The following is a 26,334-nucleotide window of genomic DNA, read 5'->3' on the forward strand; positions in this document are numbered from 1 at the left end:
CTACACTGTAAGACAAGAAAATACTATTTAAGACTTTCAGTTCAAAAGTTCTGCCTTTTAATTTTTTACTTGCTTTTTCTTTGTAATTATTTGTGAAGTTTACTAGCAATTTCTGAGTGTCAATTGTGTTTGCACCATTTTTTCAGCATATTGTTTTGGTATATTATTTGCATTCAGCAGTGTTTTTTTTTCTGTCTGTAACCCATCAGGTCAAAAGCATTGAACTAGATATTAGCAAATTCTTTGTGGACCTTTAAAAAGTTCTTCTGTAAAAACCCATTTTCTCTTCTAATGGAAAGCGTATTAAACACTGTGAATCCTTGAATATACCCCCATGGAAAAAGCTATTTCGCCCAATTTAATGTGGAAATAATCATCTTTTCTCCATTTTAGCTTCATTAAATTACCTTTCTCTGAGGTTTTCAGTGCTTTTTGTGAGTTTGTTTCACTAGAGAGACCCTGTAGGCTAAGTTTCCTCCTACTCTCAGTTAGGGCTTTTGACTAGAAGTGCTCCCTTCACTCCTTCAAGACAGCTGACTGTTTACACGCACACACACACAAGGGAAAAATGGTCCAAGACTCCTCTTACTGCCCATAAATTAAGGACAATATGTTGTGCGCAAGGAAACTTCCTTAGTCTTGGTAGGAATACATGCCAACATCAGGAGCAGAGTGTTCAAACTGGACAAAACTTTCCGATGGGAACCCCGTGGAAAAACGCGCAACTGTGAGACTCAGACATGGAAGTTTTAAAAGTATTTTTAAAGTCATCCATCTGCATCTGGTGCTTGTGTTTACTTCCTCTGAGGTTACTTGCGCAGCTGGGTAAGTCAAAAACATGCTTTGATTCAATACTAGCGATGCCTTGAATGCATGTGCGCACGTTTAAGACGATTGTTTCTGTGTGGCGCAGCAGATTGCGCTATCGATGGAAATAACGTGACTATATTAAGAGTTTTAGCGGTTGCACGTGCAACTTTTAAGCTTTGCATTTTGAAATGCAATGCTTGCGCGTTGATTCAAGAACTTACCATATTCCCATGACCATTTCAAAAGATTCCCAAACATCGTGCACAAAAAATGTAACTCCAAATGTTTTTGTATTGTTATTATAATTTCAATTATTTTATGTCAATATTTATGATGCTGCTATATTTATTATTTAACTATTTTATGTTATTTTTGTATTATTGCATTGATTTGTTTCTATATACTGTATTATTGTAGATTTTACAGTATTTTATTTATAAGTAACCTCTGAAAGTAGCTTTATGGGTTAAATTTATTTTTTTATTTTTTTATTTTTTTGTTATTAACTAGGTAACTGTTTCTTTATTCTAATTTTATTCGACTAACCTCAAAGCCTTTTATTTATTTTTAACTGCGTTTGTTAATTTGATAATTTATACGATATCCTTATTGTTGTTGTTGTTGTTGTTGTTTAGTTTCATTTTAATATGCAGGCTATTTTAATTTTACTTCCTAACATGTTTAAAACATTGTTAACTTTGTGCATAAGATTTTTGTCTGGATGCGTCAGGAACATGGTGTGGAAATGAATGTGCTTTCAATCCAAAGACATTGTTTTCATTAGTGCTCAATATCCCGGTTCTCCAGGGGGATTGAGCATCTGTTTGAAATCTGAGCGAAACTTCCCAGCAAACATTAGGACATGTAATGACCGTTGAAAAGACGTCCGTCCGAGACGTCCCGTCATGGTTGAAAAATAGTTCCAAAATGAAAGTTGAACCGACGTCTTTTCTGGCCGTGAATTCCACGTCTCTTCAGCGCGTCCCTGGACGTCTAAATGCGTCATCATTTGTGTGTTTAAATGTGTTGCTGCATAATTTAAGTGTATATAAGCCTGCATTTAAAATAATCACACACATATTGTGTAACATCGTGAAAGGCAATCAAGTCTTAAGGTTTACACATCTTGACAAAGGTTCTAAAAAGGTCCAAAATTGGTCCAGTCAGACCTGACCGTCAATAAAACACGTGTACATCACAAACAAGAACACATGATTTGTGGACATAACAAAAAAAGAAGCATGTTCTGATTTAGCAAATTTTATTGATCTTGAACAGCCAAAATGTCTCTTAATATTTTTTCAATGTTTAACATTTGTTAACCAAACTAAAATACCAATTACAAAATACTGAATTATTATATAAAGGGATAGTTTACCCAAAAATTAAAATTCTTTCATTTACTCACCCTCATGTTGCAAACCTGTATGAGTTTCTTTCTTCTTCTGAACACAAAAGAAGATATTTTGAAGAATGTTTGTAACCAAGCAAATAGAGCAACCATTGACTACCATTATTTGAGAAAGATTAATGGGAAGCGACATCTTGGTTACAAACATCTTTGTGTTTAGCATAACATAGAAAGGTATACAGGTTTGAAACATGAGGTGGAGTAAATTATGACAATTTTCATTTTTGGGTGAACTATCCCTTTAAACACATTGTTTGGCTCAGTTTTTGTAGCTGTTCCTGGAGCCTGTTTCAGGTGTTCTGCCATTGCTGCATCAGTTTCAGAGTCTGTAGCATTTGGGCTCCACCTCTTCACAGCATCTAAGGGAAGAGAATATATATATATATATATATATATATATATATATATATATATATATATATATATATATATATATATATATATATATATATAAATAAAATTATAAATTTGAGGTAAATGATATGCACTTATTTTCAAAATATTTTTGGTCTACAGCTAAATAAAAAGAACAAAACATGGAACAAGATGAATGAATCATGAATAAAACATTAGAAAAAAGTAATCAACATGCATTACATTTTATTTTATTGTATAAAATATGTTATGCTTTTATTTTTAAAGCAGTTACTGAAAACATACATGTTAAAATCCAGCTAAACATTTCATTCCATTTCAGATAATTTACTTTCTGAAAGAAACTCTCAAAAGGCTACATTAATAAGTTACAGTAATAACTTTGACTGTATCATTAAACAATATACTTGGTATAACGTTACTGTTGTTGTATACGTTCAAAGTTACTTTTAGCCTACTGGCTAATTTTAGCCAAACTCAGTAAATTTCAGTTGACAATGTGGGCATCATTTCTTTCTGTTCATTCATGTCACACAAGTAAACCTCAAGCACGTTAATCTAATACAAAATGTACTTACCAAACAGTAGATTTTTAATAATACTATCGACACAACTCCATCCTCTCCTCGTGGTTGTTCAAAATTCTAGGATCTATGAGAACGCGTTAACATCTCGCGAGATAATCTATCCTATCGCGGGATGCAGTAGCTTTGCAATCACTTGACTATACTGGGCATTTTGTGATTATAATTTATAAAAACAAGATAAAGTAGATATATGTTCTTTGGTATATAAATTGTGTATTTCATAAAGATATAACAGGTTAAAATAATGACTAAAATGCAGTGGCTTCGCAATCACTTGACTATACTGGGCATTTTGTGATTATAATTTATAAAAACAAGATAAAGTAAATATTCATTTGTATATAAATCGTGTATTTTATAAAGAATTATAATTCCTGATAATTTGTTTCTGTCTTGCTAGACTAGACGTGCAAAAGACGTCAGTGGAGTATATTCACAGCCTGACTAGACGTGTAAAGGACGCCAGTGGACGTCTTCACAACCTGTTAAAAACTTCATGGGCAATTACATTAATTATTGCAGTATTAACCATGCGAGGATTAGCGTAGCTTTTGCATATTTAACAAGGATTTCATAGAGGGTCATGATGGACTATAAATGCACGTGGAAAAGACGTCGCCAGGTGACGTCCTCTCACCCGATACACTAAACATAACTACACGTAGCTATAAGTTAAAATAACAATTATACATGCCACTGTAGACATGTACAAATGTATCTGAATGCATTTTTAGGAAATGTTCTGTGTTACATAATTTTACCGATTTATGACGTCTGGCCGCAACTATTTTTGGCCAGGGACACGACGTTGCCGTCGGACCAATGTTTGCTGGGTTTGCTTTAACTCTGCGCACTGACATCCATTTGCGCACCAAATGGAGAGTCTGTCTGCGCAGTTCGGATAGAATTAACGTGCTCTGTGGAGAAAGCGACGGGCTCTCTCTCTCTCTCTCTCTCTCTCTCTCTCTCTCTCTCTCTCTCTCTCTCTCTCTCTCTCTCTCTCTCTCTCTGTCTCTCTCTCTCTCTCTCTCTCTGTCTCTCTCTCTCTCTCTCTGTGCAGATGTTTTCAGCAGTCATTAGAGCAGTCAGTAGGTGAGTATTACGCCTCAGGGATGCAGTAATTGTGGGAATGTGAGCCTCAAGATTGTGGGGTCAAACGGATTAGTGATGTTGTGATATCTTTACTGTCCTTTTTTCATGCCTCAGTACCATTACAGAACTGTGTAAATGCAGTCATTCACGCAGTCATTCACAACTGACCTGCATATCATGTGCATATCAATTTAATTTGTAATTATTTAAATTGTAATTACAAGTATTTCATTTTTATTTATAGATATAGAGACCAAGACACCCTCAAAACCCAGCTATATTTTCTAATTAACATTTTATAATAACATTGTTCATCCATTTTTGGAAAAAATTAAATCTCTGTCCATCCCATACCTTCTAAGACCACCAGGGGCACTGATATGCTCGCAGCAAAGTTCTTTGAAGTAAAGAAGTATAAAAATGCCTTTTTAGCGAACATCCCGATGCTGCCCACACACTGTCTGTTAGAATTGGTTTAGACGAAAATATATAAATATGTGCTTTCTTCTCAAAAACAAAATGAACACACAGCAAATATGGTAGAGGTGAGAAAACAGAGGTAAAGAAAGTATCAGACCATAGCGATGTGGATGTTTGCACAACATCAGTGCGGCACTCCGGTCAAGTCATGTCACGTTTATGTATAGCACTTTATACATATTGCTTTAAATCAAGCAGCTTTACAGTGTAGCTAAAACATGAAAAGTATCGCTTTCAATTACAATTCTTACAACTTCAGTTTCTACTAAGCAGCTGTCCACTGTGTTCTCGCTGAATAGAAGAAATTAACTGGAGAACTTTTCCGTGTCAAAGAATGCAGAGCCTCACAGTTGCGAGTTTACATCTCGCAATTCTGAAGATATCCATCCATCCATCTATCTTCTTCCGCTTATCCGGGGCCGGGTCGCGGGGGCAGCAGTCTAAGCAGAGATGCCCAGACTTCCCTCTCCCTAGACACTTCCTCCAGCTCTTCCGGGGGGATACCGAGGCGTTCCCAGGCCAGCCGGGAGACATAATCCCTCCAGCGTGTCCTAGGTCTTCCCCGGGGTCTCCTTCCGGTGGGATGTGCCCCGCCACCCTACGGAGAAAGCTCATTTCGGCCGCCTGTATCCGGGATCTTGTCCTTTCGGTCATGACCCAAAGCTCATGACCATAGGTGAGAGTAGGAACGTAGATTGACCGGTAAATCGAGAGCTTCGCCTTGCGGCTCAGCTCCTTCTTCACCACGACAGATCGGTACATCGACCGCATTACTGCAGAAGCTGCACCGATTCGTCTGTCAATCTCCCGTTCCATCCTTCCCTCACTCGTGAACAAAACCCCAAGATACTTAAACTCCTCCACTTGAGACAGGGACTCTCCACCAACCTGAAGTGCGCAAGCCACCCTTTTCCGACTGAGGACCATGGCCTCGGATTTGGAGGTGCTGATTCTCATCCCAGCCGCTTCACACTCGGCTGCAAACCGTCCTAGTGCATGCTGAAGGTCCTGGTCTGAAGGGGCCAACACGACAACATCATCCGCAAAGAGCAGAGACGAAATCACGTGGTCCCCAAACCTGACACCCTCCGGCCCCTGGCTGCGCCTAGAAATTCTGTCCATAAAAATTATGAACAGAACCGGCGACAAAGGGCAGCCCTGCCGGAGTCCAACATGCACCGGGAAGAAGTCTGACTTACTGCCGGCAATGCGAACCAAGCTCCTGCTTTCTGAATTCTGAAGATATATTCTGAAGAATTGCGAGATATAAAGTCGCAATTGCCTGTTATAAAGTCAGAATTGCGTGATATAAAGTCGCAGAATAAAAAATAAAAAAGGGAATTGCGACTTTTAAATAAACTCTGAGTAGTAAACTACTGAGTTTATATCTCACAATTCTGACTTTATAACGCGCAATTGCAAGATATGAACATGTAATTCTGAGAAAAAAAGTCAGAATTGCGAGTTTATTTCTCTCAATTGTGAGAAAAAAGTCATAATTGTGAGATAAAAAGTCGCAATTCACTTTTTTCTCCAGACGAAATTCGTTTCTGATTTTGTTCTAAATGACGTCACACCAGTTTGTTTGTTTCGCTTGAGGTATATCAGGGCCTTACGTGTTGAGGTAAATATTTTTCCGTAAGTGTGATTTGAGAGAAGATAAGGATTCAAATTTGTATTTATTCAGCCAAAATTGCAAAACATTTCAGCAGGTCATCTATAGAATGGTTCGGTTTTTAATTGCACGTCACTGGAACCAACATTATTGTAAGCAATGTCATTATAAGGTTTTGACAGGAAAATTAGTTTGTGCTGAACTACAGTACTTATTTCATAATCTTCATTTTGTATGGAGTTTTGAGGATAAACAAAGCTTTACACAAGACATTTGACACTTCTTGCTATCATCTCTTACACAATGTCCTCCCAGCGGTGTCCATTCGTCAGACCGTGAACGAGTCCTTCTCCATGATATTTTTCCTGTGAATCATCAGCGTTGACTTTTCAGTCTTTATTAAATGTCTGACAGCTGTGCGTTTGGGTCATGTGATCTCATCCCTCATAAGCCTCAATCAACACAATGGGGTGAAAAAGAGATGTCTCTGAATCCTCAGGGTTTGGGTGAAGTCCTGGCTGAGCGAGAGGAGGAAATGGATGAGTGCGTGTGCAACCGTGAAAGACTTTCGCTTTAATATCAAGGACAGTTTACTGTGGTCACTGGTATTTCATAAACGTAACAGACCCAGACTTGCCAAACCATTTTTTGAATGAGAATGTCTCTCTCTGCGGCTGGAGAGTGTGAATATCTGGAGCTGTTCCTCTCCTGCTGTGTAATCAGCTCTTCATTCAGCCGAGAGGCAGACTGTCACAACAGATAACTCACATTTACCAGCCCTGCACCCCTTTCACACACACACACACACACACACTGACTGAACTTGTGCGAAAGTTCTCCAGTTCAGCAATCCTTAAACACTACATGCTTGAAATAAAGATTCTTTGCAGCTTGTTTGGTTCAGTAGGATCCTTCTTATTGAATTTTTTGCTCTATAGTTGAGTTGAGTCTTGAGTTGGCTATATAGTGTTTGGCAGGTTAAATCATGACTTTATATCTTTATGTAACTTTATACCTCACATTTGTTGATGGAAAAAAAAAATGAGATGGGAAGGGGGAAATGATATTTAAAAGCTTTTGCATTCCCCAAATAAACTGATATTTCGCTCGCAAAAGTTTTGTATTCTTTGTGTTTGCTCACAAAACTTTTACAATCTCACAAAACATTTCGGAACTTTTCGAGTGAACGCAAAACTGTGATGGAAAAAATATGAAATGGGAGGGAAAAACTGTATTTTGGTCACAAAAATTTTGCGTTCCCTCCAAGATACTTTACGTTTGCTCTCACAACTTTTGCGTTCTCTCGAAACGTATACTAGGAAGAGCAAAACTGGTAATGGAAATAATATGAGATGGACAAAAAAAGTTTTGCATTCCCCGATAAACTTTTTGTTTGCTCACGAAACTTTTACAATCTCTCAAAACGTTTCGAAACTTTTCGAGTGAATGCAAAACTGTGATGGAAATAATATGAAATGGGAGGGAAAACTTTACGTTTGCTGGCAAAACGTTTGCGTTTTCTCGAAACTTATGCTAGCAAGTGTAAATCTGATATTTCGCTCGCAAAAGTTTTGCATTCTTTGTGTTTAAACTGTAAAAAACTGTAGTTTTTCCTCCCTGTCCCTAAGTCAACAAATTAACTGGGCCGCCTGAGGTAGCAGCGCTTGTCCCAGCTTTTGTTTGAGGGCTGAAAAAAACGAGTGTTTGTGGAACCTTTGACCTTACGTAGCAAGATCTGACTGTGGTTGTCACCCTTGCAAGACCAGACAGATACCAAATGTGCCTTGCTGTCTTAAATAGGTTAATTATGAGCTACTGACATAACCTTTTCTGTTCAGACATACACAGAACCTCTTCTGAGTTTGCGGTGTTATATATTTAAGGTTGAATAAATGATAGAATAAATTTTTTTTCTTGCATGTTATATTTTTTTCTACAGCTATGATGTCAGTTTTTATTATAATTTTATTATATAATTTTATTTATATTAATCTATAATATTTCTAATTTTATTTCAGGTTTGTGTTGTCACTTTGCTGTGGTCATTATTTTTTATTTTATCTTATTTTTATTTTATTTTACAGTTACGATGTCATTTAGCCTTTGTTGCAATTAAATAGTTTTATTTTATTTTACTTTACGAATGTGTTGTCAATTTTCTGTTGCATGATTTTTTTTTATTTCATTACATGCTTGTGATGTCACTGATGAGGTCACTATTTTTATTTTATTTATTTTTATTATTTTACAGTTGTGATGTAGCTTTGCCGTTGTATAATGTTTTTTGTTTCATTTCACGTTTGTGATGTCACTTTGTTGTGGTCACTTTTTATTTTGTTTTATTTTTCCATTTTGTATTTTACAGTTGTGATGCCACTTGTAAATTTATTTTTATTTGACTATAAGACATATCAAAAACCAGTACAGTGAAGAGTTCCTACATATGTCTTTCTGAATCTGTGAATGTTTGCTTGGAAAGTAAAGTGAGCACCAGTAGCTGCTTTTACTTTCATCGTGGCTTTAAGTCGGCCACCTTGAAACTCCATTACCTCCCCTTAAGAAGCGTCCCCTCAAACCATCCCTGTATCTCCCCACCAAACCATTATTAAGAATTTATAAAATGAACACTTAAATATATTTATCTTCTTCCTGCCCCATTACACCTCTAAGAGTAAAGCTTAGGACGTAATTGCAGAGTAATGGTCCTTGAATTAGGCTGGAAAGAGCAGGGCATTATGGACTCTAAACCAGCCGAGACATGATCTCATCAGCGCTCCAGTGGGGCAGAAAGACCTCTCGACCTGGCCTCGTCTTCCCTCAGTAAAGCAGACAGGATTAGAGGAGAGATTTTCTGCTCTTTTCCACGCCGGTCAAAGGTCATCTCTTTATGAGGACTTTCAAATGGTTGGTGGAAACATGTTCCTTTGAACAAAGTCTGTCTTTGAGGCGCCACTGAGAGATGTAGGTTAAACTAGATCTTCATATTTTCAAATGAAAATAGTTTTTTTTTAATTGCTCCCCTTCAACAGTGTATGTTTATTATTTTCTTATATATAAATTAAATTTTTAAGACCACAAAACACAGCAAATGATAATACAATATTTTCTCCTTTTATATATGGTATGAATATGATTTATGTTTATTTTAAGATGTAATGGTGCCCAGCCATTGTGATTTGGTGTTTATTTTATAGTATTTATTTTATTTTAATTTAGTTTAGTTTTTTATTTATTTTTTATTCCTAAGTTAAAATTTTCCTGATAGTATATTTTGTCCAAACATATACATTTTGTTTTGTTGTTTTTCTTTTTTTCTTTTTGTTCTGTTGCTTTGCTTTTATCTTTTTGTTTTATTGCTTTGCTTTTATCTTTTTGTTTTGTTGCTTTGCTTTTTTCTTTGTGTTTTGTCGCTTTGTTTTTTTCTTTGTTTTTGTTTCACTTCACTGACATTTTTTTTGTTGCTTTTCTTTGCTTTGCTTTGCTTTTTTCTTTTTGTTTTGTTGTGCTTTGCTGACAACTTTGTTTTGTTACTTTGTTTACATTATTACCAAGTGAAAGTCCTTTATACTGTCTAAAGTCTACATTTTCCCACTAGTCTGTTTTGTCTATAACAGCTGCTATCTGCCCTGCCTCAGCTTCCATTACACAATAGCAGAGATGACAAGACACTTAGTCCAAACTTTCTATTAGCATGTTCAGGAAGAGCATTAGAGGATTACCAGTGTTATAGTGGCCTCAGGCATCCTTATACAAAAAGTGAGACAGTGGCTGTCGCTCTCCCTCCCTTGCGTAATTAGTCGAGATGGTGACATCCGATCCACTTCGGCTCTGAGATACCGGAAGAAGAAGGGTTAAGGTGTTACAGATGTGTCTGAAGAAATGGCAAGGGATTAAAAAGGTTTTAGTCTGAAAGTCACACGTCTATTTTTGCCCTTCCGTTTTGCCGTGAGACCCGGACACACGTCGCCGATTTCTCCGACCTTTGCAGCGTAAAGTTATGAGCAAGGAAAAGGGGGTCAGATAAAGGTGTGTTATTTATACCCTGGTTAAACGTCTGCCGCTGAGGAGGTCACGTTAACCCCCATTTGGGTTTTAATGAACCCGAGTGACGTTTTCAACCCACTGTAATGACACAGTTTTCGACCTTCTCCTTCGCTGTCTTCTGAGCGCTGACCTTTGTCTTTGCCGAAAGGTTGTTTTAAACTCTTTTATGAATATAAAAGGTTGTAATTCAGGGAAACAGGTCTTTGTTTGATGGTGTACTTGGTTCTCCCAGCTCCAGAATGCTATCCCGGCGGATACAGGACCTTGAGGAATGCATATCGTAGCGTTGACTTCGACTCTACTGAACTTCAGAACACAGCGATACAGGATCTGGTCTGTGACCATTCGCTGCCGCCCGGATGGTACCGATTTTCCATAAACAACAAACCTGCGGAGATGCCAACCCGCTGTGTTGAGGTGAGCAGTCTCAGATCAGTTCTGACCAGTTTCCAAACTGCAGTTTCTTGATCTCCGTCTCTTTTTGTAGATGAACCGCTGTGGTACGCAGGCTCCGGTGTGGTTGTCTCTGAAGGACAGCTCTCTTCCGAGGCCCGGAGAGGTCAAGCAGCTCTCGGCCTGTGCCACGTGGCAGTTCTTTCACGGAAGCACCAAAGACTGCTGCCTTTTCCGTATCCCAATCTCGGTCCGGAACTGTGGCAAGTTCCTGCTGTACTTCCTGCAGCCGACACAAGGTTGCATGGGATACTGTGCAGAAGGTACACAGTTATGTGACCCGTTTTCTCAATACTTTACTAACACTATTTCAAAACTAATACCTAAAATTAATAACTTTATTTTACCTATGGTGACTATTGTGGCGACTACATGTCCAGGTCACATTTCATCCCAAAAATCGGAAGAAAAAATAAATTTGATATATGTATTTTCATTTTTTAATAAGAGAAACAAACACACAAATAAATAATTGTTTTATTATCTTTTCCTATTTTTTAAATATTTTTTATTTTTTATTTATAAAATTTAAACAGGAATTGTAATGGATCTTGTGGCAAAAAAGAAAGCCCTAAATAAATATAAAAATATTTTATTTAATGAAAAAGAAAATCCCATTTATTTAATAAAAACTATTTATATTTTATATTTTGTAATTTATTTTATTTATGTATTAAATAATGTTTTTTATACTAATGGAAGTAAAAATAAATAGGAAGTGTTGAGACTAAATATTATTTTAATATCAATAAATTATTTTCATGACAAATTTCCTAGGAAATTGTCATTACTGTCATTACTAAATAACATTATTTCCAATGGCTATTTTTCAGTTCTTTTTTTTAAATAATATTTGTATTAATATTGATTTCTTTTTTGCTTTCATTTTTTTTTATCTAAATCAGCATAAATTAAAAGTACTATGGTATTACAACAAATACAATCATGATTTTATTTTTCTCTCATTTCAATGAGAATAAAACATTTTGCAATGAAAATGTGGGGTGAAAATATTGTAACGGGGTTCGTTGTTATGGGAAGAAGGAGGCGGGAACCGGCGAACGTGTAATGATTTTAATAAATAAACAAATAAACAAAAATGAAAGTAAAACCAGCAGCCCCTCACGGACGACTGCTGGCCACAGAAACAAAACACAACATAAAATAAGGCCTGTTCCTCTCTCCATCTTCACCGTCGTCGCTCCTCCTTTATGCTTCCGCTCCTCCGTGAGAGATGCGAGACCGGTGCGTCTCACAGGTGTCGCTCATTACCACTCACGCCACCGGCCGTTTTTCTGCTCGCCACAGTTATATAGTCATGAAAACAATGTCAAAGTTGGAAAAATAGTAATGATCCTAAAAATGCATTCATGGTCATTGTGCAAAATATAATTTCAATATTTTATTTTTTGAAAAAATGCTTATGTGCTTATGTAGATTGATTTGAATCGATCTTAATGACATAAATTACCTGTAATAGACTTTAAAACATACAGCAGATACTTGCACCAGTAGAAGAGTACAAGATGTTTCCTTGTGCAACAGCCCAGAGAGAAACTACCATCTCATTTCTATTATGGATGATCAATATTCATCTTTCTCTGGCCTTGTGTCCTTTCTCACATTCTCAAACACCTCTTAGATCCAAATAAAAATAAATGACTGTATCATCAACCGTGTGCAAGAGTATTCAGGTCATTTTTAGTTTGGGATCGATTTCTGGTGACTGAAGTTCTGCAGGGGAGCAAATCAGATTACTGAATTCATGTAGCAATATTTCACGGATTTAGGACAGTTCCATGACGGCTACAAGAAAAAGGAAATTTTGGGGGTTTTAAAGTTTTGGCAAAGAGATGAAAGTTAGGGCTTTGTTCCACAGCACCATGTGTTGTTTTAACTTTCATACAAGTCAGACTGATCTTCTGCCACAAAATTAAGACCTAAAAGACCCTCTGTCTGAAATGATCAGTTTTTAAGGGGCGGCTCCTTTAAAGGTGACATATTATACCCCTTTCACAAGATACTAGATATAATATAAATCTATGGTGTCCCCAGAATGTGTCTGTGAAATTTCAGCACAAAATATTCCCCAAATCATTCATTATAGCTTGTCATATTTTTGTGTGTGTCCCTTTAAATGCAAATGAGCTGCTGGCCACCCCTTTCAGAAGACGGCCGATCCTTTACACAAGCTTTGGATACTCCGGGAATAACAAACATTTGACAAAATAATGTCACTCATCGGAATTCTTAGAAATAACCAGTAGCGGAGAGACTCAGGAAGAGGTTGAAACTTTTAGACTGCAGTGGACATGGACGTTTCTAAATGGTTAGTGGATAAATGATGTAGTTGGTGTGGAGTTATATTGATTCATCTCATCGACTTGGATGTACCATCATGTTTACACAAGTTGACACAGTTCCCTGAGGTCTTTATAAAACAGCTATGCAATTTTTTGGTCGAATAGTGTTCAGGAGCCGGTTGCACCAACAGGGCTTTACTAAGCCTGGTCCTAACTGCTAAGTAGGTCTTAGTTAAGACCCGTCTTTAGAGTTGACCTAACGTCGGTTGCACCAACCAAACTTAAGCCTAGGCTTAACTACGCCTGGTCTTAGCGTTGCGTGTTCATGTGAATGGCCATGGAACTCTAGCGGTTGCCTAGCAGCGTGCGTTGCTGGGTTACGCTGTAAACAATCTTCCGCTGTTTTGTTAACTTGTAGCCGTTTCAATGGAGGATCAAAGAAAAAGGAAAGGAAATTTCACCGACATTGAAATAAGTTAATAGAGCTGTACAGTCAGCACGTTACAATTCGCTTCATTCGCGGCAGCATTACGTCTGTCTCCTGCACGCGAGAGGAGAGGTGAACGTTGGTAATAAATGTCAGTTCAGTTGTAAGTTCATTCTTTATGTGCTTAGGAGTGTGTGCTATGTATCGTCTATGATGATATTGTAATCATTGTTTTAACTATGGACGATGCACATTTGTTTCTCATGCTTGTTTTCACTGCGTGATGTGTCACTGCAGTTATAGGTATGTCCCCAAATAAGTTTTTTGTCTTATATTTATATCATATTATGTTATTAAAAGTGCCGTTTTCATGTGCACAATTGCAAATGTGATATTTATTTTATACAACAGTTAAATTAACAATAAGTTAACATTGTGAGTTACTTTTTAGACACAATATTGTGAATATTTGTTTCCCCTTTATTTCGCTGACAAGAATTTCAAAATGAAACCGTAACAGTCCCCATGCAACAGACAGCGAAGATTTTTTGACCGTTTTTAACGAATCATTTTAACGATTCAATGAACAATCACTTGCTTTTAGTGGCTTTTAGTGCAAAATCACTTCACTTTAACATTATCTGTCGGAAAACGGATAGGCCTATTAACGCTATTATATGCCTAGATTTTGACTTTACGCCTGCTACTGACTAGGCGTAAGATTTACGCCCGGTCTTAGCGAGAAGAGGACTTAAGCCTGGATGGTGCAACAGTCGTAACTATTAGGTCGGACTTAGAATGCTGAGTTAAGACCTACTTACCTTAAGACCAGGCGTAAGCCCTGTTGGTGCAACTGGCCCCTGTGCTCGTCTGTGCAGCAAACGACAGAACAGTTTGCATGCTTTAATGTTGCGTCAGAACTGTTGTTGCTTGCTAAAACCAAATGGCGGCGCCGTGGGTGGAAACCAGAGGTGGAAACGTGCAGATTAAGGGGCGGTAATATTATAATAAGATACCCTTCCTACGTCAGAAGGGGAGCTAAAATCTGATCGGCTTATTTTTTGACATGCTTGCAGAGAAAGGCTTACCAAAACAAAGTTACTTGGTTGTCACGTTTTCTGGGTTGGAAAATGCACCTGGACCAATTAGCTGGCCTATAGCAATTAAACACAGAAAAAGTGTTATGATTTGCTAACCTCATTACATAGGAAATAGTATCAATGTCCACTTGCTATTGAACGGGAGTAAGTGTTTTGAAAACATCCATATAAAACCGTCATTTACAGACAAAGCATTATGAAACCATTTACTTACTGTTTGTGATGCAGCTGCTGTCAGATCCAATACAGTTGGCTGCTTCATCTTTCAACAAAAGTTTCTTTGCGAACTCTCCATTACACTGTGCCTCGTTTACAAAACGAAATGCTCCGGAAAAACATATAATCATGCGACGCGACCCGGGACGCCAATTAAATAAATAATCCGATGCTGATATCCTTCTGAAGTTTGTACAAATTAACTGTTTACTGGACAGCGAACATTCCTTCACTCTTCCAATTGTCCAGTTGTCGTTAGACTCAAGCGTGTGGAGTATGTCAGAAAATGAACGGTCATCTGTAAACTGTATCCAGTGTAGACAGCGTCAGCAATTGTAGTAGCTTATATTTGCTTTTGACATGACGAAAGCTCACATCAGTATAGACTAGAGATGCGCGGATGGGCTATTATTTCATCCGCAACCGCATCACAAAACTCATTATCCATCCGCACCAACATTTTTTGACCAATTTTCAAAGCCGCACCCGCCCGCCATGCGCTGATTGTTTTAACGGTGCGTTTCCACTACAGCGGCAAAACGCCGCTTAGTGCTGCTGGCAATGCTAACGTCTCCGCTTTGGGGTGTGTCTGTTGCGACTTGCAAGTGTGTTTAATCTGTGTTTTATTTCAACACACACAGTATAATCATCAGAGATGCACGCGATTACATTCGGAAATAGACAAATAGCTTTGTTTCCAAATGCCCCAAGCAAAGATATCCTGTAAATTTTACAAACTTTTATAAACCCAGCCAGTATAATCACAATATATTAACTGTCTTGAGAGTTTAAAAATATGCAGATTGTGCCGGAGTTTATGCTGGATTTCATGCATAAATCATTTTGTTTACAAATTTGACGCTTTGCAGTTTTTATATATCTTAAGTAGCCTATTTTATTTTGGATGTGTTCATTGTGATTATTTTGGCTGGTTTTATAAAAGTTTATAAAATTGACAGCATATTTTTGCTTGGTGGATTTGGAAACAAGGCTTGTCTACTTCTAAACGTAATCGCGTGCATCTCTGAGGATTATATTGCCCGTGTGTTAAAAAAAAAACATAGATTAAGCACACTCGCAACAGAGGCCTACACCCCAAAGCGGAGGCGTTATAGCGTTGCCAGCAGCACCAAGCAGAGTTTTGCCGCTGTAGTGGACACGCACCTTCAGGTCTATGGCGCTGCTGACGCGAGGCTAGAAAGCTCTTGCCTGTTCTAGAAAGGATACGGATGTGCTTTTCGGATGTAGGGTAACAATATTAAACAATGTATATTTTTTTTCCATTTGATTGGTTCAACCGCCACCCGAACCGCCACCCGCCAATTTAATTAAAACATAATTTTTCGTCACGTCATCTGCCCGATCCGCGGTTTATCCGCGGAGTCCGTGGCTGTAACTGCTAACCTCGCATCTCTAGTATAGACAGATGTCAGCCGTTAAGCGACTGAATGCCAGTGGGCAATGGTGCGATGATACTATTCGTCGATGTCTTGCTCAGGAGGTTGTCATATGCAAATATATTTGCCCGTGCGACATCACAAATCCCGCAATATCAAAACGAGCCGTCTTTGGAGCTTGATTAAATAAATGCTTTGTTTATAATGAGGAGGATGTTATAAGCTATGAAACTTGCAGGATGTTTTAATGGTACAAATATCTCTTATGTCAAAAGATAAGACAAAGCAATTATATTTTGAAAGTATAAACAGGAATGCTTTTTTTTTTTAGTTGCTTCACAATACACACCTAAATCCTGTCCACCTGGTGAAACCGAAGTTAACGGTCTATGTAAGGGTAAGTTATTTTCAATGTTAGCAATTTTATTTTGATTTATTACATCTCTGTATTTATATTTCATCTCATGACCTTGTTGTTCTCCTCTGTGAAGCAAACGTCCCCTCACTACCTTCAAAACCCCTGGTGGCCCCAGAGCTGGTCGGCAGCAGCGTCCACCTCCGATGCTCCTTCACTGGTGTGACGTCCATGTGGCCGGTGGGGTATCAGGTGGTGTGGGCCAGATACTCCTCCAACACCATGAAGGTGGAGATCAGACGAGACACAACGACTCGACTGTACTCACTGGTTGAGATGGACGGAGTTCACTTTAGACTAGGAGAAACGGTAAAATAAACTATTTTTAATGTATAATTTAGTTTGGAAAGTCAAATTTTGCTTAGGATATATTTAGAAAATAAAAAGGGCTACAGTGTTCAGTACTCTAAAATGAATCCAGTTACACAAAGATATTGTAGGCTGGGTAGCCCATCCCACATTCAAATCTCATTGGCCCAAAATCCATGTCTGCATATTATGTCCTAGAACAAGGACATAATGTCCATGTCCTAGAACGAGGTTTTATATGTAAAATGACCTAAAATCAAACAAACGTTTTTTTTGTATGTTACAAATTTTTCAGCAGTGGTAAAAATATAAGTGAATTGTGTAAGATTCAGAATTTAGGGCACGTCTGATGAAACAGAGTCTTGAAACGCCATCACTGTCTTCTTTAGATTTTGTTTTTCCCCTGTAGCTTAATGCGCTCCAGACAGCCTTTAAACTCGCTTCTCACCAGACCAAGAAAGGAAAGCGTCTTTTGTGAGTGCCGTCTTTAGTCATAATGCCCTTTGACCTCTCGTATGAGTGCAGAAAGTGTTCCAGCGGAAGTGAGATCGGGTCAAGAAAGAGTAAAGGTCAAATTGAGGCCACATGTAAACAAACCATAAATACTGAGCCCGAACGTTGTCTTGAAGTTCGTTTTGATTTCATTCTGATTTGTTTGTTCTGACGTCAAGTTCGAAGGAGGTTTGAAGACAGAGTTTGAAATGTGCTTCGCTACCTGTGGTCATAAAAACCCATGTGTTTTTACATCACAGAGGCCCCAGTTCGAGAAACACCATCATTCTGGTTTGGGTTGTGAGGTTCTCTTAAACATATGTCACAGCTGGGCTTAGTCAAACACACACACACACACACACACATACAAACACACCTTGAGCTCTCCATAATTCCCATATACAGGCAAAACAGACCTGAAAATTCTTCATACATACACAAAAGGACATTCAACCAAACATAGTTCGTTTCAGTGCCATATATGGCATGAAATGGCATGTAAATGAATCAAATACATTGATGCATTATGAAACTAAATATCTTAGATTTTTGGTCCCTCTGTGTTATTGTTATTTGTTTTTGTAAATAATGGTTCCTTGTATTAATGGTTCCTTGTAAATTTGAATGAATTTATTTATATATATATATATATATTATATATATATATATTTTTTTTAACTTAAAAATATAGCCTTGCTAACATGGCATTAAAATAAAAGAATATAATATGCCATTACATTGTATTAATCTTTTTTTAATTATTATTAGTATTTTACATATAGAAAATACTTAATTTGATATATTAGATACTTATATATAATATTTAATTTATATATATTTATTTTATTTATATTTAATTTATATAAAATGTATAATTTATTTATTTTAATTTATATATATATATTTAGAATATATATATTTTTTTTTCTAGCCTTGCTAACATGGCACTAAAATAAATGAATATAATTTTTAATTGTTGTCATTTTTATTTTATACATATATTTTAATGCAATATAAGCTATACTACATTCCCAAATATATACATTGATTTATTTTAATTATTTTAATTGTTAATTTCATTATTAAAATGATTTACTAATAAAAATCCAATAAAAGTGAATCAATATTGATTTCTATATTGGTAACGCTACAGTGCATGACCTTCATGACAGTCTGGTTTGATTGACAGTTCTCCTGCAGTGTGTCCACCTTCCTGTTAAACTCCTCCAGCTCGCAGTCGGCGTCTAAAGAAAGCGCTGGGTTTTTCGCGGGAATTAAGGTAAATCCGGTTATATCTAATTCTTTATAATTATGATGGCTCATGCATCATGCACAATGCCTGAAGCTATAATTACTGGCTAAATACTCATTGAAACATTGCAAATATTATGTTGCATAACTTTCCATGCCTAACAGAGCTGTATGATCATGTTTGATTTACACTGGATTCGGCCAACCGTCCAACACTTTTTATTGCAGTTTGTTCCAGATGTCCTCCACATCCGCGAGGATGCTACAAAGCACGTTTTGACTGTACACAGCACAGTCCCTATTCCCTGCCATGGTATCGAGCACAACCACCCTTGCAAAGTGTCTCTTGCTCTCAGTGTACATGAATCAGGTGTGTGAATATTAGTATGTATTATTATTAGTATTAGTATGTTACATACATACACATGTGATACATAATCTGTCTGAATGTCTCAGACAATGTAGTCGTGGAGGTTTCAAACGTGGCCTTATCATCCTGCTCGGTCGAGCTGATGTCTCAGCCCTGTCGAAACAACGTCTGTGCTCAGGGTACCGTGACTCTCACCGCTGTTACTGATTTCACCCGGGACGGGAACCGGGCCAGCTTCCTTTCCACTCAGCCCGCCGAAGGCAGCCCTCGCCTCTGGAGAGGTTACAACCCTCCTGTACTGAAGGTTAGCGAAACCTAAACCATGCATCTTAAAATGTAATATTAGTTGCTTGAGTGGTTTTGTACTTAATATCTTTAATTTAATAAGACAAAGTTCTCTTTGAAATGCCCTTCAGGACAATGAAGTGCTTGACATTACAATATATTTACATTGGTAATGTTTTCAAGGGGACTTGTCATAGACTTTTCTTGCTCTTTTTACAACTTGACCTATGATGAACTCCAGTATTTTGATTATGCTTTTCACCTGTTTTTTTATACTGTTGTGTTTATACTGTTTTTGTTTTTTGTTGATTGTATGGATTTACAAAACACACAAAGTGAAAAATTAGCGCTGAAAATGCGTGGACAGGGTTATTCTTGCGGCTGACCTTATTGCATATGCATTTGTTGGAGTTTCCCTTTCAGACGCAAGTTGATTTACTAAGGTTTGTGCTCATCAATTTACTGGTATTTGCGCCATTATTTACCACCAAAAAAAGCATGTCTTAAACCAGACGCTAATTTTGGTCATTATGGAAATGATCTGACTGCGTAGATCACGGTCAGATCTTTTACTCCCGTCTGCGCTTTTGTGGAATTTTGCTCACACGCTAATTTGCCCTGTTTAGTAAAGCTACACTGTGTAACTTTTTTAGTTTAATCTTAGCTAAAAACACTTAGTTCTTTCAAAAATATATGTGCTCATTAATGTATATTTACTTCGTTCAAGTAATAAAGTATTCTCGTGAGTGTATAATATGCCATTGAAAATACATACGGGTAAGGGGTTCTAATGTCGGTCGCCATGTTGCCCCTCCATCTTGAAAGTACATTAGCCAAAGAGGGACATACCCGTTAATTCAAGCTTCGCCTTTCGCGTTTTAACACTCGATGGCACCGTGTCGAATGTCATATAAATAACCTATATGTTACCTGACAAATTAAATTACTGCAAATTATAATAGTTTTCTAAAATAACCTCATCACTTGAAGGAACACTCATGGACGAGGTCGAACTGGAAGCCATGTTAATCTTGGACTACATTGGCCACCGTAGGAGTTAAAACGAAATCGGAATTGAGAGGAACAGAAACTAATATTCACTGGATGGTCATATACCTTTTCACTGCTAAATGGGGGTAAAAATCACACAGTGTAGCTTTTAGTAAATCTGGCCCTTAATATCATAAGAAAGTTTAGATATTTCTACTAGGAAACAAGACAATATATTGAGTTACAAAAACATTCTTTGCAGTGTAGAAGTACTAGTGGTAGTGTAGTGTCATGGTTAGTTTTTTTGTAACCCTCCAGATTTGAAGTATACTGTGACTCGGCCTTACAGCTCTTATAATTGACCCCTGCTGAAAGAAAGAAAGAGCCTCTAATAAGCCAGACAGACAAGAATGCAGTAATTCAGAAGGAAAGAAACGTAAACACACATAGACCGCCAGTCTACTTAAATAATGTGTCACCACCGGCCCCAGACCACCATCTGTGTTGTCTGTAAACATGAAAGCCGCTCAGTGCCCTTTAATAATGGGAAGAGACTGTACTCTTCTGCGTTATAATTAGGCTAGAGCCGGCATAGCTCCGCAATGATTATCCCCATCAATGCCGTCTAAATTGTGAATGTTTTGAGAGCATAGCAACACTAAGTTAATTCCCTAAGGTGGTTGTTTATGCTTTTTGTAAAAGTGAAGTGTCATTTTTCTATGTAAGCGGTGGATGAAATTGCACTGCAAAAAGCTGCCAGTATGAATGCATCATTAACAATTTCCTCCTTTTTTCTACATGCAGATCACAGTTCAAGATGTTCCAACAGCGACCTGTTACTCACTTACTGACCCTCATATCATTACTTTTGATGGCAGGTAAAATATTTTTGAGTTTTTAGACTATGTGTCCCCTTTTTTCTTGTAGCTCAACTGGTAAAGCATAGCGCAAACAACGCCAGGGTCGTGGGTTCGATTCCCAAGAAACACAATGAATTTACTGAAGGCTTCTTATTTCTTCACTGGCTTTTGCGCTGGATGTTTTGAATTATTCTGCATTGCCTATGATTATTTTAACACAAGTCATGTGACTTTTACAAGACAGATGCTGAAATGGTACATTTTCAGGTAATGAGGCAGGAATGTAAAGGTCACTTTGGATTTCAGATTTGTGTGGCTCAGGTGTATCACTTGTACTCTTTGAATTTAACTTGGAAAGAGGGATCTTTGTGAAAGTGTATCAGTTCAAGATGTTCCAATAGTGACCTGTTACTCCCTGACCGACCCTCACTTCATTACATTTGATGGCAGGTAAAATATTTATGAGTTTTTAGACATTGGGTTCCTTTCTTTCATGTTGCTCAACTGGTAAAGCATTACGCTTACAACAAACAATACCAAGGTCATGGGTTCGATTCCCAAGAAATACACTAAATTTACCCAAGGCTTTTTATTTATTTCTTTGACATTTGCGCTGGACGTTCTAAATTGTTCTAGATAGCTTGTGATTATTTCAACATACAGTAAGTCGAGTGACTTTTACATGACAGATGCTCAAATGCTACATTTTCAGGTAATGAGGCAGGAATGTAAAGGTCACTTTGAATTTCAGATTTGTGAAGCACAGATTTAGCACTTGTACTCTTTGAATTTGGCCCAGAAGGAGGGATCTTTATGAACGTGTGCGGGAACTGTCCTCATTAGTGAATATGTCCTTGACAGACACCGGCCCTGTGCCACAATTTCCTCCAGTAGAGAGGCGCATAAGGCCCGATTGGACAATGGATTTAAGCATACGCTATAGCTAGATGTATTGAGCAATGTGTGTTTACTGTGATGCCAAACGTACAGAGCAATAACAGAAAAGTATCACAGTCACCATTAAAGTAAATGATACTGAAACTGTCCTGTGAAAATTACTGCATCTGTTTCGCTCTCTCAATTTCTTGCTCTCTTTTTTTATCTTACAGTTCTTTTTTAAAAGGCTCTTTCTTCCTGCTTCTCCTCCACTTTGCCATTAAGTTCAAATAGTCCTCTGAGATGTTGCTTTCAGCTACTGTCTTTAAAGGTTTTTTTTAAGTGCACACTGAGGTTTCTGAATTTCATCTGTTTTAATCACCAAGACTTTTTTGCACAGTAAAACAGAACACAGAAAATAACTCAAGATGACTATCAAACTTTGGAGCAATACTGGATGCAACTGGATTTATCTATCTGTGTTTCGTTTGACATCCCCAATATGTACTTCGATGTTCAAGCTACAGTAAGAAATTTAATGTAAGTACTAATCAGTTGTTGTTCCACCCAGGCGCTATGAGAACCAGCAAACGGGCACGTTTTTGCTTTATAAAAGCACAAAACGTGTGTTCGAAGTCCACACAAGGCAGTGGGATTGTGGGAGCCGGCATTACGCTGTGGCGTGTACCTGCGGCATAGCTGCTCGAGAGGGCAACGAGGTTGTGACCTTTGACATGTGCAACGGGCAGCTGCAGGAAACACCCCCGCACTTGTCCGTCAAGGCCATGGGACCATCCGTGACCAATCAGATTAAGATCCACGAGACGCATCAAGGGAAGAAAGTCACGGTACGGTTACATTCCAGTGCTGTGGTACGGTACGGTTACATTCCAGTGCTGTGGTAGCAAATATTTAATATTGAATTAATGTGGATAGGTTTTAAGAATAAGAAATGTAAACTTATGCTGCAGTGAAAATTCAGACAAAACAATCGAATCAAAGAAAGATTGTGTTTCACTTCTGAACCAAACTATTGCAACTCGCAGTATCAAATATTTTAGATTTGACTCAATATAGAGCATATGACCCCTTATTGACATGCAAACTCAGGAAATCTCAGTCATGCTCACTGTGAAATGTATACAGTTCAAGTTCAGGACAGGCAGATTTTCAATTTCTTGGCGAAACTGTCTGAGAAGTAAACACAGTTCTCATCTGTTTTGAAAAGAGGCCTTTTCCCTGCAAAAGGATTTTAAAGTTCGGTCTCAAAAGACCATCGGTCTGTCAGTGCAGCAGATGTTGTCATTGTTGCATTGTGACACAGTTTGCATGAGCAAGTGTTTTGTGATGGCTACATTTATCTAGATTTGTAGTATTCTGATGTAGACTCTTGACAAATCACCACTAATTTCCTCGCAACCAGCTGGCAGGGAAATGGGATCTTTTACTAACATGTGCATTTAGTTTATGATTGAAGTTGGGGTAAACTCTAGATTAGATTAGGTAATGATGTTGGATTTTAAATCTAGTATATGCATGGACAGACAGTGAAATATAAATATATATTTGCATAAATAAATTAACAATAAATAAATAAATTATAAATCATAATTTTTATAAAATATAAAAATAGACAATTCAAAATATATCAATAAAAAATATAATGTTTTTGTTCTCTGTAGATTTGGGTTCCAGCTTTCTTTTTCTCTTTTTCTTTTTAGAAAAATAAATAATAAAATACAGTACTTGACACAACCTAAACACTAGCCTTAGATATTTAAGGGTCAGCATGGCCTGATTTTGAAGATGATTTCGGTTTAATGTTCAGGGTTAAATATGTACGAATTTAAAGGATTTTTGTTTGACCCCTGTAGATCGTCTTTGCCTCAGGGGCGTTTGTGCGAGCAGACGTCAGTGATTGGGGAATGAGTCTGTCCGTCAGGGCTCCAAGTCAGGACTTTAACGCCACCAGAGGCCTGTGTGGGTTATTTGACCGGAACAGCCACAACGACCTCCATCATCCTGCTGGCACAAGCCACCGTGACAAAGACCTAGTGGAATTCATTCAGGGCTGGAGGTGAGTGATGCTTTTACAATAACCGTATAGTCTCTATTTTCACAAGAAACAATATATAGTACTTAATTGATCTCTTGAGTTTAAGAAGGGTAATAAATCTAGTCAGAACCAGAGCCGTCGTGAACTGGGCTACTAAGGTCCTCTTAGGCAGGACTCTTCAGCTCCAGTCATGGAGGTCCGGTGTCCTGCAGACTTTAGTACCAATCTCAATTTAACCCACCTGTTATTCTGCAAGTAACTCTGAACACCTTAATTAGCTTGTTTGTTTAGAGTTAGAGCTAAACTCAGCAGGAGACTGGCCCTCCAGAACTAGACCTGCTTTAAGGTGAACCTGCGGTCCTGGTCCGAAATATGCTGGTAAGAACTAAAAGACAAAAATATATGCAGATATATGTACGTTTCCATGCTCAAAGCTTCCATAAAAGATGCCGTAGGAGTATTTAGGAGACGTGAAGAGCAGTTCGGTTTCAGATTAGAGTTTGCATCACCATTTAACCTTGATTTGCTCGTTTTAATGTCAAATATAATTAAAGTAGAGGAAAGTCTCTAATCTAATGGGCTAACCTTTCTCGAACTCTAAATCCTCTCTTGTCGCAGTGCTTGAGGGCTTAATTCAAAGGCTGATTTGAGACAGTCATATTTTTGTTTTATTTCTCCGTGTCAGGATCGCGCCTGGAGAGAGCCTGTTTGACAGCACGCCACCTGCCGTGGATGAGGAGATAAAATGGAATTTCTGTGCTTGTCAAAAGGGATACAGCCTTTCCATCCATTCAATGCACATCTCTGAAGGCCTATTAAACCAACCTCCCGTCTCCCGCTGCCTATCTCACGACGACACAGATTATACATCCCTGTTCCCCTTCAAAGATGCCACTGCCGAGTACGCCATTAAACCTATCTCTGCCCGTAACGTCCGGAAGCGGGAGACGTTGGCTGAGGTGTTAGAGTTAGCCAAGATGAAAGGTGTTAAACTGGAGTCTCAGGTGTCCCAAGGTCAGGCAGACAACTCTCCTTCTTTAGAGGAGTTAGAATTGGAGTTATTATTTAAAGTTGATGCCCCTCACTTGAATGAATTTAAGGTGCCCTTACTAAGTTCAGGTGGAAGGCCTAAGAGAGAAACCCTTGACTTTCTGCCCATTTACACCGTCCAGGCCCTAAGCCAGGCCGACCTCGAAAGTTTAGCCTACTTCTTTCCAGATGACCACCGCTCCTCCAGCCGTCCAGCTGCCTACCCTTCCTGGCCGACACCTAGTGGCCTCACTTCTGCCAAAGCTTTGGAGGTCTGCCAATTGGCCTTGGCGAACTCAACTGTGGGCACAACATGCAAGAGTCTGCTGGGTCGACGCCTGGAAGAAGCTGTGGATCTCTGCATCCTGGATCTTCAGTTGAAAGATGATTTGGCCTGGGAGGACGCACTCGTGCCCTTCCTAGAGAACGAATGTGAGAAAAAGTGGCTGGAGAACCGGACCCATCGTTCTCAAGAAGCTTCCAGATCGTTGGCGGATATTGCAACGGCCCTACGTTGTCCGAACTTCTGTAATGGGAACGGGCAATGTGAAGAGTGGGGATGTCAGTGTTATCCAGGCTACAGCTTTTACGACTGCAGTCTCACCATCAGTAAGTGATTGTTTTGACATCCGTCTGTTGCTTCAAATGTGGTCCCCTAGGGATCCTCGATTATCAAAAACACTTTGGGTTTAATATATGCAAAATATCCATCAATAAGCAACCATATGGGGTATTACAACATGTTTTGTGTGACATACCTGCAGGGGTTTGTGGAGTTTGAGTAGGGACCACATTTGTAGATAAAAGTTGTCTTTGAGGTTTTGTTCAGGTGGCCTGGGGAAAGTATATATTTGTTCTCACGATCATTGGACATGATGGAGTCTCATCCATCAATCCTTTATTGAGCATTTGAAAGTTTTCTACAAAGGAATTGTGGTCCAAGAGGAGTTTTATTGATCAGAGGTTGTTCATTCACAGCCGAGGTGACTTAATGTTAAGGTTATGTTTCTGTTAAGTATCAACTTTTTCCTAAAGTTCCTTATAGTTGAGACACAAATGAGACAACTGTTGACAACAGAGTGCAAAGACAT

At 38.2% G+C, this 26,334-nt stretch overlaps 1 protein-coding gene across 2 annotated transcripts in view; it reads left to right on the forward strand.

The window, feature by feature from the left end:
- Positions 1-508: 508 nt before the first annotated feature.
- The window catches only part of si:ch211-246m6.5 (von Willebrand factor D and EGF domain-containing protein), a 78,760-nt gene continuing 52,934 nt past the window's right edge, over positions 509-26,334 (forward strand). Inside the window, exons 1-13 of one of the 2 annotated variants that reach the window (XM_056256621.1) lie at positions 509-825; positions 4,244-4,275; positions 10,647-10,831; positions 10,902-11,130; positions 16,642-16,707; positions 16,802-17,034; positions 18,716-18,805; positions 19,006-19,147; positions 19,234-19,451; positions 21,227-21,300; positions 22,730-23,006; positions 24,033-24,235; positions 24,900-25,852. In XM_056256621.1, coding sequence (XP_056112596.1) covers positions 653-825; positions 4,244-4,275; positions 10,647-10,831; positions 10,902-11,130; positions 16,642-16,707; positions 16,802-17,034; positions 18,716-18,805; positions 19,006-19,147; positions 19,234-19,451; positions 21,227-21,300; positions 22,730-23,006; positions 24,033-24,235; positions 24,900-25,852 — 2,875 coding nt within the window. In that variant the 5' untranslated portion in view covers positions 509-652. The remainder of the gene's footprint in view (positions 826-4,243; positions 4,276-10,646; positions 10,832-10,901; positions 11,131-16,641; positions 16,708-16,801; positions 17,035-18,715; positions 18,806-19,005; positions 19,148-19,233; positions 19,452-21,226; positions 21,301-22,729; positions 23,007-24,032; positions 24,236-24,899; positions 25,853-26,334) is intronic. The other variant, XM_056256622.1, reaches the window with a different exon arrangement.

Source organism: Rhinichthys klamathensis, unplaced genomic scaffold (assembly GCF_029890125.1).
Source record: "Rhinichthys klamathensis goyatoka isolate OS25496 unplaced genomic scaffold, OSU_Roscu_1.1 h1tg000127l_1, whole genome shotgun sequence".
In the NCBI taxonomy this organism is placed as follows: domain Eukaryota; kingdom Metazoa; phylum Chordata; class Actinopteri; order Cypriniformes; family Leuciscidae; genus Rhinichthys; species Rhinichthys klamathensis.